The sequence below is a fragment of the Plutella xylostella genome, chromosome 29, assembly GCF_932276165.1.
Source record: "Plutella xylostella chromosome 29, ilPluXylo3.1, whole genome shotgun sequence".
Lineage (NCBI taxonomy): Eukaryota > Metazoa > Arthropoda > Insecta > Lepidoptera > Plutellidae > Plutella > Plutella xylostella.
In genome coordinates this window covers 171972-191605 of record NC_064009.1, presented here as the reverse complement: position 1 = coordinate 191605, position 19634 = coordinate 171972, and the positions used below count along the sequence as shown (strand labels likewise).

At 49.0% G+C, this 19634-nt stretch overlaps 1 protein-coding gene across 1 annotated transcript in view; it reads left to right on the top strand.

Annotated features, from left to right (window-relative positions):
• The window catches only part of LOC105387463 (low-density lipoprotein receptor-related protein 2), a 184751-nt gene extending 168682 nt beyond the window's left edge, over positions 1 to 16069 (top strand). The window contains exons 15-29 of the mRNA XM_048631639.1: positions 342 to 492; positions 898 to 1084; positions 1401 to 1504; positions 1885 to 3066; positions 3193 to 3297; positions 3386 to 3731; positions 3954 to 9887; positions 10026 to 10184; positions 11363 to 11589; positions 12174 to 12411; positions 12704 to 13545; positions 13981 to 14130; positions 14484 to 14733; positions 15241 to 15440; positions 15790 to 16069. Of these exons, the coding sequence (XP_048487596.1) occupies positions 342 to 492; positions 898 to 1084; positions 1401 to 1504; positions 1885 to 3066; positions 3193 to 3297; positions 3386 to 3731; positions 3954 to 9887; positions 10026 to 10184; positions 11363 to 11589; positions 12174 to 12411; positions 12704 to 13545; positions 13981 to 14130; positions 14484 to 14733; positions 15241 to 15440; positions 15790 to 15965 (10251 nt within the window). The 3' untranslated portion in view covers positions 15966 to 16069. The remainder of the gene's footprint in view (positions 1 to 341; positions 493 to 897; positions 1085 to 1400; positions 1505 to 1884; positions 3067 to 3192; positions 3298 to 3385; positions 3732 to 3953; positions 9888 to 10025; positions 10185 to 11362; positions 11590 to 12173; positions 12412 to 12703; positions 13546 to 13980; positions 14131 to 14483; positions 14734 to 15240; positions 15441 to 15789) is intronic.
• Positions 16070 to 19634: the final 3565 nt, after the last annotated feature.

Below are 19634 nucleotides of genomic sequence, written 5' to 3'. Positions count from 1 at the left end.
CGCTGCTACAAGAGGTAGGTGTAGGTTATTCTGTAAACAATCGTCGTAGGCACAACAAAACATTCATTTGATTCAAAACATTCATTTGATGAATTTCTTGCAGACTAATTTGCATTCTATGCGTTTTAGGATGGTGTCTAGCGTGGTAAAGTATAAGGTAGAGAAATCTGACCCTTCTCAGAAGCATTGTTACTATGAGAGGGAAATGCAGAGAAACCTGACCCAGGTTTCTCTGCACATAACACATCTATTAGGTGGGTAGCATCCATCCGGATGTCACTCTTGGAAATTGAAGGTCTTACAAATAGCTAATACCCAAAACCCCATTTCCCCCACCCCAGGAGGCGTACAAATGCGACGGCATCCCGGACTGCAACGACGGCAGCGACGAGGCGGGCTGCCCCTCGCTGGCGCCGCACCAGTGCTCCGCCGACAAGCAGTTCCAGTGCAAGGCGTCGAATATATGCATACCGAGGACCTGGTATTGTGACGGTGAGTTGGCACAATGGACATGTGATACACTTGCCACTTAAAAAGTGGCTATTTCTAATGGTGCTATTCTTGTCTCTGAGGCGATTTGTCAGGGAAACCTGAAGGTAATTCCTCAGTGTCTGTAAAAATACGCATCCTGCGGATAATGGAAAATATGGTAGAGAAACGTCTTCCAGTGCTTGCTGAGATAAACTCCAGTCCAACAACCAGTGCCCACGTACACGTTTCTACATATCATCACCGGTCTGACGCATTCATTGAAGACCTTTGTTGTCAGAAATAACAATGTCTGATAGGTATTTATGACGTATAAAAATATTATTTAAAATACATTTACACTTACTACAACTTAGTAATTACTTCTAAATGACCTTTTAAACATACCCGAAACCCCTCACTCCCTAGGCACCCCCGACTGCGAGGACCTCTCCGACGAGCCGGCCTCGTGCGGCACCACGGAGTGCGCGCCGAACTTCTTCAAGTGCCACAACGGACGCTGCGTGTTCAAGGCCTACGTGTGCGATGGCAATGATGATTGTGGGGATAACTCTGATGAGGGGCTGGAGCATGCGTGCAAGTCGCCGCCATTCAGGTAACTATTAGGGCTTATAACTTATTAGAAAAACGTTTATGAGAAGTGATCTTAGAAGGGATAGCATTTAAGGAGATGGAGATTGAAAGAGAAAGGGAATGGGACTGATTGGGGGGACTTTTGATTAGATATGAGTTATTTATAAAACACCATGACGAGATCAAAAGTTCAGTAAATGAAAAAAGGCTGAGCGACAAGAATCCTTTACAGGACATGTTTAGCGGTTGAGTAAAGCCTCCTAGAACTTCTGCTTGTACACAGGCTAACAACATAACGAGGCATTCTTATAAAATAAACATAAATGAAAATATTGCAGATGTCCATCGGGAGAGTGGCAGTGCCCGGAGGTGACTGGTCGCTGCGTGAACCTCACGCAAGTGTGCGACGGCAAGCCCGACTGCCCCAACGGAGCTGATGAAGGTATAATATCCTCCTTCTTCCGTCCTTACATTATTTTCAGGCAAAGTTTCTATACAAGATCTCTCAAGTGGAACCTATGTAAACGTTCTCTAGCTTTCAGTTCTATACTGGTACAAACTACAGTAAAAGAGCCTTACAATGATGTCGATTCTGAAGGCAGAAATTCTAATTTTAACGCTGTCAAACAAAAAAAAAAGTTAGTACAAAATGAGATTTCAGGCAACAGTCATAGAGTCGAATTTTAAACAAAGAATTTAAGGTTTTGACAGCATTAAAATTAGAATTTCCGCCTTCAGAATCGACATCATTAAATAATCAATACTTACAAATTTAACTCACACAAACACATCACATCAAACAAAACACGAACATCTTGTCAGGTTCAAGCTGCGACTTCGCGGAGTGCCAGCACCAGTCGGGGCTCTGCTCCAACGAGTGCAAGCAGACTCCCTCGGGCCCGCTGTGCCTGTGTCCTCCAGGCGAGGAGCTAGAGGAGGATGGTGTCACCTGTCGCGACGTGGACGAGTGTGTCCCGCCAGGACTGTGCTCTCAGGAGTGCCACAACGTCAAGAGGTCTTACCACTGCAGCTGTGTGGATGGGTACATGCTAGCGCCAGACAAACACTCCTGTAAAGCGAATAATCATTCTAGTGCGTTCTTGATCATTTCAAATAGGCACTCGATTTTGGTGGCTGATCTTAATGAGCAGGGATTGGAGAGGGTGCCGATTAATGTGGAGAATGTTGTAGCGACTGCGTCCAATATGCACACTGGAACGATATTCTGGTCTGATATGAAATTGAAGAAGATATCTCGGTTAGACAGAGGCAGCGAACCTCAAGTTATAATTTCGACTGGTTTGGATCTAGTTGAGGGACTGGCATATGACTGGGTTGGTGGCAACATCTACTGGCTGGACAGCAAACTCAACACCATCGAAGTAGCCAAGGAAGATGGTACAGCCCGAACTGCTTTACTCAGCGGTAACATCACTCAGCCTCGAGGAATGTGCCTGGACCCCGCTCCTAACGCCAGATGGCTCTTCTGGACCGACTGGGGAGAGAACCCCAGAATCGAAAGAGTCGGCATGGACGGAACCCACAGACAAGCCATCATCAACACCAAGATCTACTGGCCCAACGGTCTGACCCTAGACACGGCCACACAAAGGGTTTACTTTGCAGACTCCAAGCTAGACTTCATAGACTTCTGCTACTACAACGGCACTGGAAGACAGCAAGTGTTAGCCGGGAGCCACTACCTCCTGCACCCGCATTCGCTCACACTATTCGAGGACACACTATACTGGACGGACCGTCAGTTGAACCGTGTTCTCTCGGCGCACAAGTTCAAGGGTTCGAACCAGACGGTGGTGTCGCACCTGATCTCGCAGCCGCTGTCGATCCACGTGCACCATCCGTCGCTTCAGCCGCAGTACAGTTCACCCTGCAAGCCGGACTCCTGCCAGCACCTGTGTCTGCTGAGTCCCAATAATACCCTGGGGTACAGCTGCCTCTGCAAGCCCGGCTTCAAGCTTCTGCCTGACGGGAAGTGTGTTGAAGGTAAGGTTTTAATAATATTTATTCATCATAAGTATTTATTTAATTTTGAATGTGAATATTAGATATCCCTTTCTTATTGTGTCTGCACTTTTGACTTTGCTAATCAATATTTTTGTCAAATTTCAGAGGAAACAGCCTACCTTATGGTACTGAAGGGATCGCAGATCATTGACCTGTCTACTGATGGATCAGGCCGAGCCGGCCAGCTGGCTTCCGTCGTTGGAGTTCAAGGTAAAATAAACTTTAATTGTGTACTTTTACCAATTAGAGTGTTATTTTTACCGATAAGGTTTATTAAAATGCGTTTTTGTTCTGCCAGGTGGTGTCCAACTAGACTACGACCGTCAAGGCCACATGCTGTACTGGCTGCAATCCATCTCTGGAGACAGCGCCGATGACGAGAACTGCACAATCTACACCATGCCTTACGGCGGAGGGAATAAGGTCGAGTTTACCGGACAGGACACAGGCATGGTGGGGGCTCCATCGAGCATCGCATTTGATTGGCTGGGACGGAACCTCTACATAGCCAATAGGGTGGCCAGCAATATTGAACTGATCCGGGTCGACAGTAAAGTCAAGTACCGCACTATAGTGCTGGCTAATGACGGGAATAGATCATCACTGGCTAAACCGAAGGGACTGTGTTTGGATCCTACCGAAGGGTAAGTTTAATTTCATTGGAGTTTAAAGTATTTTCATTTCATTCAAGTTTTTACGAATAATATCTTCTTGCCTAGCTTTTAGTGGCCTTACTATGCTGTCCTATCCTATATAATGTACCTACTTACTGAAAAGATGTTTTAAATAAAGATCTGATAAAGAATTTGGTAAGATAATGAAAAATAGGTACCTAATAAACTAATGCTAATACCTTTTCATTGCAGAAAGATGTACTGGTCAGACGAGGGCGGGTACGGAGTACCAGCAAAGATCGGCAAAGCCAACATGGACGGCACCGGCGCCGTGGTCTTAGTCGACGGCATCGAGCGGCCCGAGGCCATCACCATCGACCTGGACAAGAAGGTGGTCTACTTCAGCACGCAGTTCCCGGCCAGTGTGGTCAGTGTGGGGACTGACGGCAGCGACCGCCGCACCGTGCTCAGCGAGGCCAACGACATCTCATACCCCAAGTCCATCGCCGTGCTAGACTCACGACTGTATTTATTGGATCCTAGGCATGAAAAGATCATCAAGGTAGACTTGCCGAACGGCGATAACCTCAAAACGATTATGGACAATGAGAGTGATCTGAAATCGCTGACGATATTCCAGAAGAGGAAGATGATCCACCACCCGTGTACTAACAGCAACGGGGGCTGCGAACAGATCTGTATCCCGAGCGACGTCGGGTCTAGAGTGTGCGCGTGTTCCATCGGCTACAGGAAAGAGAATGAGGTTAACTGTGTACCTTACAAGACATTTGCTGTTGTGTCTCAACTGGACCTCATCAGGGGCTACAGTATAGACAGCAGCGCAGAAGCCATGGTGCCTATCACAGGCCAGGGCCACCACATTCTACACATCGATGTACACTTCGCAGAGAACTTCATCTACTGGGTGGAGTTCAACCGCGGCTACTGGAACGGCATCTTCAGGATCCGGCCCAACGGCACGGCTCTTCAGCACGTGGTGAAGGACGGCATCGGCAGCAACGGCGTGCGCGGGCTCGCCGTGGACTGGGTCGCCGGGAACCTCTACTTCACCAACGTGTTCCCGCATGAAAACTACGTTGAAATGTGCTGGCTGGACGGCTCACACAGGAAAGTTCTGGTCAAGACCACCATGGATGCGCCTAGAGAGTTGGCAGTGAATCCCCTAAAAAGGCTGCTGTACTGGATCGATTATGGTCAATATCCAAGAATCGGAAAGGCGTACCTTGATGGAAGCAACTGGCAGACGCTGGTGAGCTCGGGGATATCGAACCCGAGGGACCTCACCATCGACATGTTGTCGCACGACGTCTACTGGGTGGACTCCAAACTCGATCAAATCCAGAAGATCTCGTACAACGGAGGAAACAGACAACTGATCCGGTCCAACCTGCCCAACCCGATGGGCATCGCCATCCACACCACCAGCGTGTACTGGGTCGACAGGAACTTACAAACTATCTACAGAGCTTCCAAACTACCAGGAAACATGTCGCTACCGGAGAAAGTACGAACCAACCTTCCGAAGTTGAGGGATATAGTGATCTTCGACATCAACAACCAGCCCACGGACGAGGGCAACCTGTGCCGGAAGCTCGGCAACGGCGGCTGCGACCAGCTCTGCTTCAGCTACCCGCCTGAGGCCAACAAGGGCGTCACCCACCGCTGTGACTGCGCCACTGGAACTATATCCGCCACTAACCCAAGGAAATGTGACGTGGTAGATGAGTACCTCGTGTTCACTACCAGGACCGAGATCCGAGCTGTAAACTTAGATCCTAAATCAACCGGAATACCTTTCAAGCCCATCGGAAACTTGACTAATGTGGTCGGAGTGGAATTCGATTACGCTGATAATAAATTGTTCTTTACACAAATCCGTCCGTGGGCGCGGATCGCGTGGATGTCGGCCAACAACCCTGACCCCGCCGGGATCCAGAACATCATCAACAAGGGCATCAACCCCGAGGGCATCTCGTACGACTGGACACAGAAGAAGGTGTACTGGACCGACAGCTCCAACAACTCAATCTACGCTATGAACCTGGACGGAACTGAACTTGTGATGATTGCTCGAGTGGAGCGACCGCGAGCTATCGTCGTGGATCCTTGCAACGGAACCCTGTACTACACGGACTGGGGGCGCTTCGGAACCTCCGGAAAGATCTACCGAACCACCATGGCCGGCTCGTTGAAGAAGGCCATCATCGACAAAGACTTGTCACAGCCGAGCGGCCTGACCATTGACTTTGACGAGAACATGTTGTACTGGACCGACGCCGTCCGCGAAAAGATCGAGAGATCCAAAATGGACGGGTCAGACCGAGAAGTCCTCATTTCAGCCACAATCTATCCATTCGCTATCACCGTATTCAGAAACTACATCTACTGGACGGATCTACAGCTTCGCGGAGTATACCGAGCAGAGAAGCATACTGGTGCCAACATGGTGGAGATGGTGAAAAGACTCGAGGATTCTCCGAGGGATATCCACGTGTACAGCACGGGGCGGCAGCAGTGCCAGACCAACCCCTGCAAGATCAGCAACGGCGGCTGCGCCCAGTCCTGCCACCCCGCGCCCAACAACACCGCCGAGTGCAGATGCGATGACAACACTAAACTGGTCAACGAAGGTCGCATGTGTGTCTCCAAGAACGTCACCTGTGATGCTAGTAAATTTTCGTGTGCAAACGGCAAGTGCATCAGCCGCATGTGGTCGTGCGACGGCGACGACGACTGCGGCGACGGGTCGGACGAGGACCGCAACTACTGCGCCTACCACTCCTGCTCGCCCAACGAGTTCCGCTGCAACAACGGCCGCTGCATCTTCAAGTCGTGGAAGTGCGACCACGAGAACGACTGCAAGGACGGGTCGGACGAGGAGGGCTGCGAGTACCCGCCGTGCGCCGCCGGCGAGTTCACGTGTCTCAACCAGCGCTGCATCCCCGCGGCGCAGCTCTGCAACGGCGTCAACGACTGCAAGGACAACGTGACGTCCGACGAGACGCACGAGCGCTGCCCGCGCAACACCACCTGCCCCGCCACGCACCTCAAGTGCGAGAAGACCAACATCTGCGTGGAGCCGTACTGGCTGTGCGACGGCGACAACGACTGCGGCGACAACTCGGACGAGGACCCGCTGCACTGCGCGCGCCGCACGTGCCCGCAGAACTCGTTCCGCTGCCCCAACCACCGCTGCGTGCCCGCCACGTGGTACTGCGACGGCGACGACGACTGCGGCGACGCGGCCGACGAGCCGCCCGAGTACTGCCGATCCGAGGGCCGCACCTGCTTCGGCGACCTGTTCACGTGCGACAACGGCAACTGCGTGCCGCGCATCTACATCTGCGACGGCGACAACGACTGCCTGGACGGCAGCGACGAGGACGCGCGCCACCAGTGCGACGAGCGCCGCTGCGACCCCGACACGGAGTTCACGTGCGCCGAGAACAAGGCGTGGGGCCGCGCGCAGTGCATCCCGCGCAAGTGGCTGTGCGACGGCGACCCCGACTGCGTGGACGGCGCCGACGAGAACTCCACGCTGCACCACTGCGCCGCGCCCGCGCCCTGCCAGGACGACCAGTTCACGTGCACCAACGGCCGCTGCGTCAACCGCGGCTGGGTGTGCGACCACGACAACGACTGCGGCGACGGCTCCGACGAGGGCAAGCACTGCAACACGCAGTACAAGCAGTGCGGCGACCAGGAGTTCCAGTGCCAGAACTTCAAGTGCATCCGCAACCACTTCCGCTGCGACGGCGAGGACGACTGCGGCGACCGCTCTGACGAGGTCGCCTGCAACAAGACCGCCGCCGCCTGCCCCGCCGGACAGTTCAAGTGCAACAACGAGCAGTGCATCGACGCGCGCCTCGTGTGCAACAAGGTGTCCGACTGCAGCGACGACTCGGACGAGCCGGCGCACTGTCACGTGGACGAGTGCGCCAAGCTGGAGGCCAACCAGTGCGGCCACAAGTGCGTGGACACGCTAACGGGCTACTACTGCGACTGCAACGCCGGCTACCGGCTGCAGGCGGACGGCAAGGCGTGCGCGGACGTGGACGAGTGCGTGGCCGCGCCCGCGTGCTCGCAGGCCTGCGCCAACACGCCCGGCTCCTACTACTGCAAGTGCGACGAGCGCTACTACGAGCGCGAGCCCGACGAGCACACGTGCAAGCGCCGCGACAACACCACCGCCTGGCTCATCTTCACCAACAAGTACTACGTGCGCAACATGTCCACGGACGCGGCGCTGTACAACCTCGTGCACCAGGACCTTATGAATGTCGTCGCCATCGACTTCGATATCAAGGAACAGAAGATGTACTTCGCCGATGTTTCAGCCAAAACCATCTACAGGTCGGACTACGCGGACCCCAACCCGACGAAGGAGGTGGTGATCCGCCACGACTCGCACGGACTTGAAGGCATCGCCGTGGACTGGATCGGACGCAAGCTGTACTGGCTCGATCGACACTCCAAGAACTTGGACGTCTCGGAATTAGACGGAACCCGAAGGAAGACTCTTAAAACTGGCATCGCCGACCCGCGGGCCATCATCGTGCACCCCGGCACCGGCTACCTGTACTACACGTCGTGGCACCTGCAGGCCTATATCGGCAAGATGGGCATGGACGGGACCAACTTCACTGTGATACTGAACTGGGAGGACGACATCGCGTGGCCCAACGCGCTCACTATTGACTACTTCACGGACCGCATCTACTGGGCCGACGCACATCTCGACTACATCGCCTCCGCCGATTTAGAGGGCAGACACAGGCACGTCGTACTATCTGGCACTAAAGTCCCTCATGTATTCGCTCTGAGCTTGTTCGATGACGACATCTACTGGACCGACTGGAACTTGAAGGCAATCAGCAAGGCAAAGAAACACTCGGGAGAAAACCTGACGCTTCTGCGAAACACGACGCACAGACCTTACGACATCCACATCGTGCATCCGCTGCGACAGCTGCCCTACACGAACCCGTGCGGGACTAACAACGGCGGATGCTCGCATCTGTGTCTGATAGCTCCTCCACACGAGTCCAGCTACCTGAACATTGAAGGGTACGGCGAGGAGGGCGCCACCACGTACAAGTGCGCATGTCCCAACCAGTTCTACCTGGCGCGCGACATGAAGACGTGTGTCGCCAACTGCACGGACGGGCAGCACCGCTGCGGCGGCCGCGACGAGAAGTGCATCCCGTGGTTCTGGAAGTGCGACGGCGAGAAGGACTGCGCCGACGGGTCGGACGAGCCCGCCTCCTGCCCCGCGCGCCACTGCCGCGCCGGCAGCTTCCAGTGCGACAACACCAACTGCACGCCCGCCGCCACCATCTGCGACGGCAGCGACGACTGCGGCGACGGCAGCGATGAGGCGCAGTGCGCGCACGCCTGCCCGCTGCTCGAGTTCAAGTGCCGCGGCAGCGGGCGCTGCGTGCTGGACTCGTGGCGCTGCGACGGCGACGCCGACTGCAAGGACGGCAGCGACGAGGACCCGGCCACGTGCCACCGCCGCACCTGCGACCCCGACTCCGAGTTCTCCTGCAAGAACGGCCGCTGCATCCCCAAGCTGTGGATGTGCGACTTCGACAACGACTGCGGCGACGACTCGGACGAGCCCGCGTACATGTGCCGCCAGCGCAACTGCACCACGGGCTGGCGGCGCTGCCCCGGCCGCAGCAACTACCGCTGCATCCCGCAGTGGCTGTTCTGCGACGGCAAGGACGACTGCCGCGACGGCAGCGACGAGCTCCCGGAGCACTGCCCGGCGTGCGCCGCCGGCGACCACGCGTGCGACAACCGCCGCTGCGTGCCGCGCCAGTGGCTGTGCGACTTCACGGACGACTGCGGCGACGGCAGCGACGAGTCGGAGGCGCTGTGCCGCCACCGCTACCGCGACTGCTCCGAGTCCGAGTTCAAGTGCGGCAACGGCAAGTGCGTGTCTTCGCGCTGGCGCTGCGACCACGAGGACGACTGCGGCGACAACAGCGACGAGCTGCAGTGCGGCGGCTTCAGCTGCAAGAACGGCACGTTCCAGTGCGCGTCGGGCCACTGCGTCGCCGCCTACTTCCGCTGCGACGGCGACCGCGACTGCCGCGACCTGTCGGACGAGATCGGTTGCCCGCCGCGCTTCCCCGGCGGCCGCTACTGCCCCGAGAACAGGTTCGTTACTATCATTATTATTTTTGATTTATGGCTTTTACTGTGAAGGAATAGTCATAAAAGTATGTCTTAAGCGGCGGCACTTGTAGTTGTGATTTTTTTTTTGTTTACGGCTCTTAATTAGATATATTTTCCCAGATTTCAGTGCGGCAACAACCTGTGCGTGTCGCAGGCGGACCTGTGCGACGGCGCCGACGACTGCGGCGACGGCAGCGACGAGGCGCCGGCGCTGTGCACCGACTTCAACTGCGACTCGCTGCGGCGGTTCCAGTGCGACAACCACCGCTGTGTGCCCAGGTCAGTGATAGTACCACTGTGGCTAAGGGTTACATGCACTAAGTGTTAAAGTGTTAAATCTAGATTCGACTTAAGAAACGTCATCCTTACTAATATTATAAATGTGAAAGTAACTGTGTCTGTCTGTCTGTCTGTCTGTCTGTCTGTCTGTCTGTCTGTTACTCTTTCACGACAAAACTACTGAACGGATTTGAATGAAATTTGGTATACATATGGTATAGACCCTGGGAAAGAACATAGGCTACTTTTTATCCCGGAATTCCCACGGGAAAACTTTTTAAGGCGAAGCGTAGCTCGCGGGGACAGCTATTCCATATAAATTTATGGCATAAATCGAGATTTAACACTTAATCTAGATTTAATATGTTGGTGCAAGTGGCCCTAAGTGACTAAAATCATGAAGAGACAACTCTCCAGCTCTCCACTAGGCTAAAGACTGCAAAAAAGGTCTAAGTACCTATATACATGAATAATGTTCAGACTGTAATGATCTATTCGAATATAATATTGTTATGGATATGGATGTCAAATATATGTTAGTGGTATGGGCATTATCCTAACTAATATTATAATAGGCGACCGAATGGCGTAGTGGTTAGTGACCCTGACTACTGAGCCGATGGTCCCGGGTTCGATTCTCGGCTGGGGCAGATATTTGTTTAAACACAGATATTTGTTCTCGGGTCTTGGATGTGCCCGTAAAATGGCAATAGGCCCGCCCCCTATTACATTGGGACTAACATAACACTCTGGCGAAAAGTGGGTGCAGCGATGCACCTCTGCCTACCCCGCAAGGGAGTACATTAGTACAAGGCGTGAGTGCGTGTTTTTTTTTTTTTTTTTTAATATTATAAATGCGAAAGTAACTGTGTGTGTCTGTCTGTTACTCTTTCACGCCAAAACTACTGAACGGATTTGAATGAAATTTGGTATACATACGGTCTTGACCCTGAGAAAGAACATAGGCTACTTTTTATCTCGGAATTCTCACTGGAAAACTTTTTAAGGCGAAGCGAAGCGCGCGGGAACAGCTATTGGATAATAATTACAGATTGACATGGCTAGAACTCACATCTTTCTGCTTAGCTAAAGGCTGACCAAACACCTGAAGTCTGAACTTCTTTTATTAATCACATGACAAATTATACATTTATTTACATAAATTTTTCCCCCCCCAGGAACCAAGTATGCGACGGCACAGACAACTGCGGCGACGGGTCCGACGAGAACAACATGACGCTGTGCGCCTCGCGCGGCCGCGTGTGCGACCCCTACACGCAGTACCAGTGCGCGAATAGACATTGTGTGGAGCGGACACAATTGTGTGACCTGGCTGATGATTGTGGAGACGCCAGTGATGAGAGAGGGTGCCATCATACGCATACCTGCGACCTTAGTGACAAAGGTGAGGGTATAGGGTTGCTTATAGGTACATTGCTAGGAAACGATAGGTTTCAAAAACTAGTCTAGTCAACATTAAGACTTATAGAAGGTTGTTCAGCCGACACGTAGTACCAGTGCGCCAATAGACATTGTGTAGAGCGGACCCAGCTTTGTGACCTGGCTGATGACTGTGGAGACGCCAGTGATGAGAGGGGATGTCATCATACGCATACCTGCGACCTTAGTGATAAAGGTGAGGGTGTAGACTTGCTTATAGGTACATTACTAGGAAGCGATAGGTTTCATAAATCTAAAATGTGGCCTCCAGATTATTCGATGTAAAGAGATACTTAGAAAGCTGAGCATGCTACTGAATGCATTGGTTGACCATGACATCTGAAAGGTTTTTTCCACTCGACCCCTCATTGGAAGTTAAGAATGCCACATCCACTATACAGTTACTTTTTATTTTATTTATTTATTTACAAAAATACTAGTAACCTAACTAGTAATAAGTTACTAGTTAGGACTAGAGCTAGGAATGCACCTATACAGTGCATAGACTGTTTTTTCATCACACATTTCCACATTCCACTTCATCCGCAGGAGGTTGCGAGCACTTCTGCACCAACCTGACCCTGCCCGCCCTGACGCCGGGCGCGGCCGTCCCCGCCCCCGGCTCGGGCGGGTACATCTGCTCCTGCTTCCACGGCTGGATCATCTCGCCCACGGACAAGAAGAAGTGCATAGACGTGGATGAATGTGCCACCGGCACGCATCGCTGTTCGCAGCTCTGTAGCAACTTGAATGGAAGCTTTAGCTGCAGCTGTCGGGATGGTTTCAGGTAACTGCGCTGTTTTGATTCATTTTTTTCAGTACATAAATATCAAACGGTACCAAGTGGCACCAGTAATTTATTTATCTATCTATTTATTTACTAAATTTGTCCCAATTGTTTAATTTTAATTGGCTACCTACGGCCACATGTTCTTCTTGCCAACGAAAGTGGTGACCCCGATGTGATCGGATATGGAAACGTAATCGTAATAAAAATGCAGTAGGAACTATAAATCTCACGAGGGATCTTAACTGATGTAGTAAAAGTAGCTTTACTGAACATGTCTTTCCCATTCCAGATTGGCGGACAGCCTGTCGGGCGTGTGCAAGAGCACCGAAGGCGACGTGGTCCTCATGTTCGCGAACGGGCCCGAGATCCGCGCCTTCGTGCAGGACAAGAACGAGGAGTTCAACGTCATCGGCGCCGAGAAGCGCATCGAGGCCATCGACTACGACCCCACGAACGAAATGGTCTTCTGGGCCGACAGCTACGACAAGACCATCAAACGCTCCTACATGGTCAATGCCCTCAATGGACAGGTTAAGAGCGGGTTCGCTCAGGACCTCAACATGAAGGGAAATGCGAAGCCGACAGCTATTGCTGTGGACTACAGTGGAGAGAACTTATACTGGACGGAAACAGACCGCGCTGGATCCAAGCCGCGAGGCCGCGTCATGGTCGCCAAGACCGATGGAAGATACAGACGAGCCATCGTCTCCGCCGGCATTGAATCACCAACTTCCCTAGTCCTGGACCCGCAAATGGGAAGAATGTTCTGGTCAGACGCCGGTTCCGCTCCTAAAATCGAGATCTGCTGGATGGACGGCTCCAAGCGACGCCCGCTAATCACCGAGAACATCCGACACCCGACTGGCTTAGCCATAGACTATGGAATGGACCACGCGGTGTACTGGGCCGACTCCAAGCTCAATACCATCGAGATGATGAAGCAGGACGGGTCGGGCCGGAAGGTGGTCCTCAAGGGGGACATCCTGAAGCACCCGATATCCCTGGATGTGTTTGAGTCGTCGCTCTACTGGGTCACGAGAGAGTCCGGGGAGTTAGTGCGGCAAGACAAGTTCGGACGGGGAGTGCCGTTTGTCATCTCGAAGGATCTCGTCAACCCGTCTGCTGTTAAAGGTAAATTGTTATTCATTGTTTGATTAGAGTTGTATATATTATTTATCTATCTATTGTGGCGAGCTGATTTACCGTTTTAACCTCTGAGGTGGGCCATTATACGGAGGGAAATAGTGTTTCTTGTTGTTGAGCTGATACATTTTATGTACTCACTGCGATGTCTGGTAAATAGCAGGCCGTTAGATGTGAATATACTTAATATGTGATTAGCCATGTATTCACCACGCCACGGCGAGGCATGTCTCGAGTTTTCTAGAACGCGATCCAATGCTCGGTTTGTACACCGAGCATTGGATCGCGTTCCCGCGGCGATACGCGGCTATTTACTTACTTTTTATAGCTATGGATGAATCCGACTGGCTTTGTGTAGGTAAATACTAAGAAAGCCTCTTCACCTAAAACTGCAAATCAATTTCCAAATGTCCTTCCCCCCAGTATACCACCCGCTCCGCTACAACACCAGTGTCCCGGCGGCGCGGTGCGGCGCGTGCCCGGCGCTGTGCCTGCGCGTGCCCGGCGGCGCGCGCTGCGTGTGCGACGGCGCCGCGCCCGCCAAGCGCGCGCACGACACGCCCTGCGAGCAGCGTATGTACTACATAGACATAATGGAAGATACGAACGATAATGGAATGTCCTTGCTGCAATAGGCGAATAACGGTCGAGCGGTATATGACGACGCTCGCTACCTGCCAATCATTCGCAAATCTGACTGGCCAATCCTTTCACCACGGAGACAAATCATTGTCTAGTGTTTGTTACTGACATCAACATACACAATTCTTCCTTTTCTTTGTGCGCCTCTCTACTGCTAATGGTTGGCGGTCAGCTCTGCATATACTCCTCTTTCTATTCTTCGCCAATCACAACAGGTGTTACACTACAACTATTAAAGTATAATCTATCTGTACCCAGTGCCTAACCAGTCTTCTATCCCACAGCTGTAGAACGTCCCCGCCCGCTCCCCCGAGTCTGCCCATGCGAGAACGGCGGCTCCTGCGTGGAGTCCTCCACAGCTGAAGGCGGCGTGGAGTGCCGCTGCCCCGCGCCGCTGCAGCCGCCGCACTGCACGCTGGCCGCCGCCGCGTCCGGCGCGCCGCCCGCTGCTGCGGTCCTAGTGCCTGTGTTGTTGGTGTTAGTGATAGCACTGGGAGGCGCGGCCGCGTGGTTCGTCATTAGGAAGCGACCCTTGTGAGTACTTACTTTATCTATTATCATTATAGTAGCTACAATAGGCACGGCGTATGAGGCTCCTTCAGTTGCTGCCGTCCTGGTACCCAAATACGGCTGGTGCTGGCTATTTCTGGTCACACACTGTAGTTTATCAACTATGGTGACGGGCGCTAAGCCCGCGGCTGCCGTGTTGGTGCCGGTGTTGTTGGTGCTGGTGATAGCGCTGGGAGGCGCGGCTGCGTGGTTCGTCATTAGGAAGCGACCTTTGTGAGTATATCTGATGCTTGTCTGTGTCTTGTTTGTTGTGGTACATCCTGGAGGGAGCTTCTGTAACGGCTCCTACTCTAGTACCTGTGTTAGTGTTGTTTCTTATAATTGTTATCTAGCAAACGTATGTGGTACGCCTTACAGCCCACTGGACCGAGAACCTAAGACCGAATGTGGTTGGATGAGGAAAGAATGTTGTTATCTATTCTTCCAAATATTATTACCCTTATTAACGTTACCCTTTAATTCTCCTTACAGCGGCAAAGGCGGCGGCCTCGGCAGCCTGGCCTCATCCCAGAGCGTGTCCTTCCGCCAGGGCTCCAACGTGGAGTTCGGCGGGCCGGGCGGCGAGCCCGCATACACGCTAGAAGAGACCAGGAAGGGACGGGACTTCAGCAACCCCATGTACGAGGCCGTCACGCGCGCCGCCGCCGCGGGTAGTCCCGAGCCGCCTATACGTGAGTTGTCATGTCCTAGTACTTTTATGCGTAACAGTTGGCAGGTCAATAAATATTAGAGCTGCTATAATTATTGTTAGTAAATTATAGTAAAGTTTTCGTCATATTATCTACGCAAAGCGTTGGATGCAGAAAACGTTGCGTTAATAGTGTGGATGTTTTTTGCTTGGCGTATAGGGGAGACATACTAGAGTTTAATAGTATAATGTCCCTATGTAAATCAGTAGGCTTAGTACCTACAAATTTTGTGTTCAGTTTTATATTCGTTTCCGCCAGAGGCGCCACATTGTATACAAAACAACACTAACTCCCACAATCCACTTCCTCTAACCCGCTGTTCTACCCACAGCGGGCATCTACGAAGTGCCGGACGAGCTGAAAGCGTCCGTCCAATCAGCAGTCATCTCCCCCTCATCTACCGAGACTCGTGGCACAGCGCCAGGCAAGCGGCCGCGCGCGCTGGACCCGGCCGCCGACACCACGGCCGACACCGCCGCGCTCGTCAAGGAAGACCGAGACTGCTAGCACACGGACTATGTTTACAACTTGCTCTAGAACCGTCTGTGCAGACTAGCGAGTGAGTGTCGAGGAGATACTGTAGTTAGGGAACCGTTCACCGTCAAGCTACCGTGCCACCACTGACAGATTAACGATCGACGGTCTTTAGGCAGCATCGCTTACCTCTCAGATACGGTCAGCTGCATAAGTCGTTATACACTTCTGTAGCTTGTCAAACTGACGAACCGTCAATATTTCCATGAATGGATAGGCGGTTTCAGATTGACAAGGTACAAAAGTGTATAGCTACTTATGCAGCTGACTGTACGTTACGTCAGATTTGACAGATAACGATAAGAGATGCTGTTTAATTATTGTTGATTGCTGATGTGCGGTGGTGGTAAAAGTTGTTGAAACGACTGTGGTGGCGGTTGATAGGTAAACAGATTGTATGTTAGTAGCGTTGGTTGTTACTATGAATGACTTAAAGTCTGTAAATCTGTTTAAAAGTGTTGTTTTAGTTGTAGGTTATTTAGTGAACACTATCAGACTGGAGATTGAATGTGAATTTCAATGAATACAAATTCTGGTAATAATAGAATTGTGTTCCAAAAGATGACATATTTTGTCCATCAAATTGGAAAGTATCATTTTATTGATGCATTCTTGAAGGACGTAATACCTTGAATATGAATTATAACTACTGCTTCCAGAGACTTCCTGTATCTGGCTTGAGGTGAATTCAATTAAACGTGAGTGCACAGTTGCTTGGTTTTTATAGGTAATGATTGGGGCATTAATGTATTTTCAAATTCGAAATTTCGTTTTATTTTTTAACTTTACTGACCAAATGACTTTGCACTCAAGTTCAGTGTAGCTGATAGTTTTTACTGGTTTTAAAATATGGACGTAAATCAAAAAATATATAACATTTCAATGGGACTGTCAAATAAATATATAAGTTTGTTAAAACTAAGTATGAAACTTTAACATCTTTTTCGTAAAAGTAAATGCAGGTTAATTATTTTTTTCTTTCTAGATTAAGGCTGTCTCTTTTGAGAACATATTGTTTTACTTTCTATTTATTTTTATGATCTTTTTTATTTCTATCTAGTATTTCCGACATCACAATGTATCATGTCCCGGCTAGCCCGGGCGTACTTATGTGTATTCATCTAGCTAGGTATTCCGTTCATTTCATTTCTTAATACCTAGGTAGGGACATAAATCGTTGTAAAATAGTTACAGTTCCAAATTAAAATAAAACCATATCAATAGGTGATATAAAAGTTGAACTATAGGTAGGTATTTTGATAGAGAGAGACGCACGATCCACGGAGTGCGAGGCAGATATTGCATTCCTTCCTGTAACATAGCTCAATGTAATTATTAGCGACTGCTGTGAACGCATAACTAATACTTATTCTTATACATTCCAAAAATAACTGTATAAATGACTGTAGTTAGGAGCTCGTGGTGTTACGCGATATTGTTCCTTATGGCTGTGCCACTTGCAACCGGTATTGTATGTACCTACTTACTGCTTTATAGGGTGAAGGTACCTAAGGTTGTCGGTGACAGGCCACAAAGTTCAGTGTAAGTAAGTACATAAAACTAGGAATTGTTTTTGTCGTCTTCAAAATGTTTCGGTCTTCTATGATTTGACAATAAGTAATATGAAGTATATAATAGAGAGTTATTTATTTATTTCGGTTTAAGATGTATGTAAAAATATTGCAATGTTGTGTTTTATATAATTGTCTGATAAGGTGGTAAATTTTTAGTTTGTTTTAAATGGAATTCACTGACAATTGCCATAAATGTGTGAGATAGTGTTTCTGTTGTTTTAATGTTTAATGAATATTCTTCAGTTTGTTTAATAGATATCCTCTATGTATTGTAAATATGTGCGTTCAGACCTTGTCATGTACATTTATAATATATATACATAATTATAAAAAATAATTGAAGATAATGTTTTACAATTTACATTCTATTTAGCATGTATTAAAATGCATTGCTAACAATCGTATAAATACCTATATTACATCACATTATGAAATTTTATAAAGTAACAAATAGATTTTATGTAATGAGAATGAGAATTGAATATAATGTAAAAAGTATAGAGATGTCAATATTATTAATACATGCATTACCTATATACCTACGATAAGGAAGATGAAAATATTTTTGTATCGGGATTATTAAGTATTTTATTAGAAATTGTCTGACATAAGTTAAAATATTGTGTAAAATAAAATAAATGAATGAAAATGATGCCTTTTAATTCTTCACCTATTATCTCAGAGATACAGAGACGTGCGAATGAGTAAAGCAGGGTCTAGTGTAGGTCTCATCGTTCACCGTAGCACTGAATTTCATTGAACTAACGATAAAGTTTAAAACTTTACGACAATAAAGAGGCTAGCAGAAAGGACATTGTATACAAAGTCCTTGGCTAGCAGTTATATATTATATCTGAGCTCATATCACAGGCTCACGTGGCAATACGCTAACGTGGCAATACGCTAGCGTTGCACGATACTACACAAACATAAAATAGAACAGCGCCAACGTAGTCACTTTTGGAACTAATAATTTTTACTTACATTTTGACAGTGGCAGTACAGTAAAGTTGACGCTGAGCAACGAAACGGAGGAGAAAATCTTAAAATCGCTGCACAGTTGTGCTATCAGACCCCTTAGGATGAATTTTCATCGTGAACGTGATGTGAAATTAGTCGATGAATTTTGTAGGGAAATTTTAGTTCTGCTACCGACCGCCAGGGGCGCTGTTCATATTTGCATACAAAATTACTCGATAAATTCTACTTCACGTTCACGATGAAAATTCATGCTAAGGGGTCAGCTTCGCTATCAGTAGGTATATATTACTAGCGACATCTCTGATTCAAAGCAAAAATGCAAGTTCCCAGCAAACGTCAAAAACTTTCGGTCTTGGTTTATGAAGTGACTGCTTATTCTTGTGATGTTATTAGTTACTACTAGATGGCGTGCCAAATGTTAACAAAACAAAATAATGTTGCCACATACAACATAATTTAATCGAGTAAAGATGAATATAAAATAATCGATTTATATAATGATTAATGTTTTTTAAAAACCAATTTTACCTAGTAAATTAAGTAAAATTATGCTAAACAGGATTATTCACCGATAAAAATTAGATAGACCTACCAATAAGATAGATAAGTATAACAGTAAGAATAACATTGACATTTTTTGTCCAACTTTCTAAAAACGTTCTATCTTAATAAAATTAAAAACTTCAATGCTGTTTCATTTTAATTATCTTACAACTTATTTAAATAACTACACATAGTTAGATTATAAATAGATAATCTTCTTTTCGTGGTTCCTTCTGTATCTGTGACTGATAAGCCTAGATAATTTAATAAGTACCTAGGTAGAAACTTATCTACCTACTAGCTAGATCTATTATAAATTGTTAATTTGAAAAGCGACAAATTTAAATTTCAGCACTTTCAAAAGCTTGAACTAGCTATTTGTTGAAAGTATATTTTACGTTAGCAGAGTAAATCTTTAATCGAGAATTAATCGAATAAAATTATCTTCGACATGGAGATAAATGGTAAATAAATAGGTACCTACTATTGCAGCCGATTCTGAATGCCTAAAGCACTGTACGAACCTATTTTTTTAAAATATAAA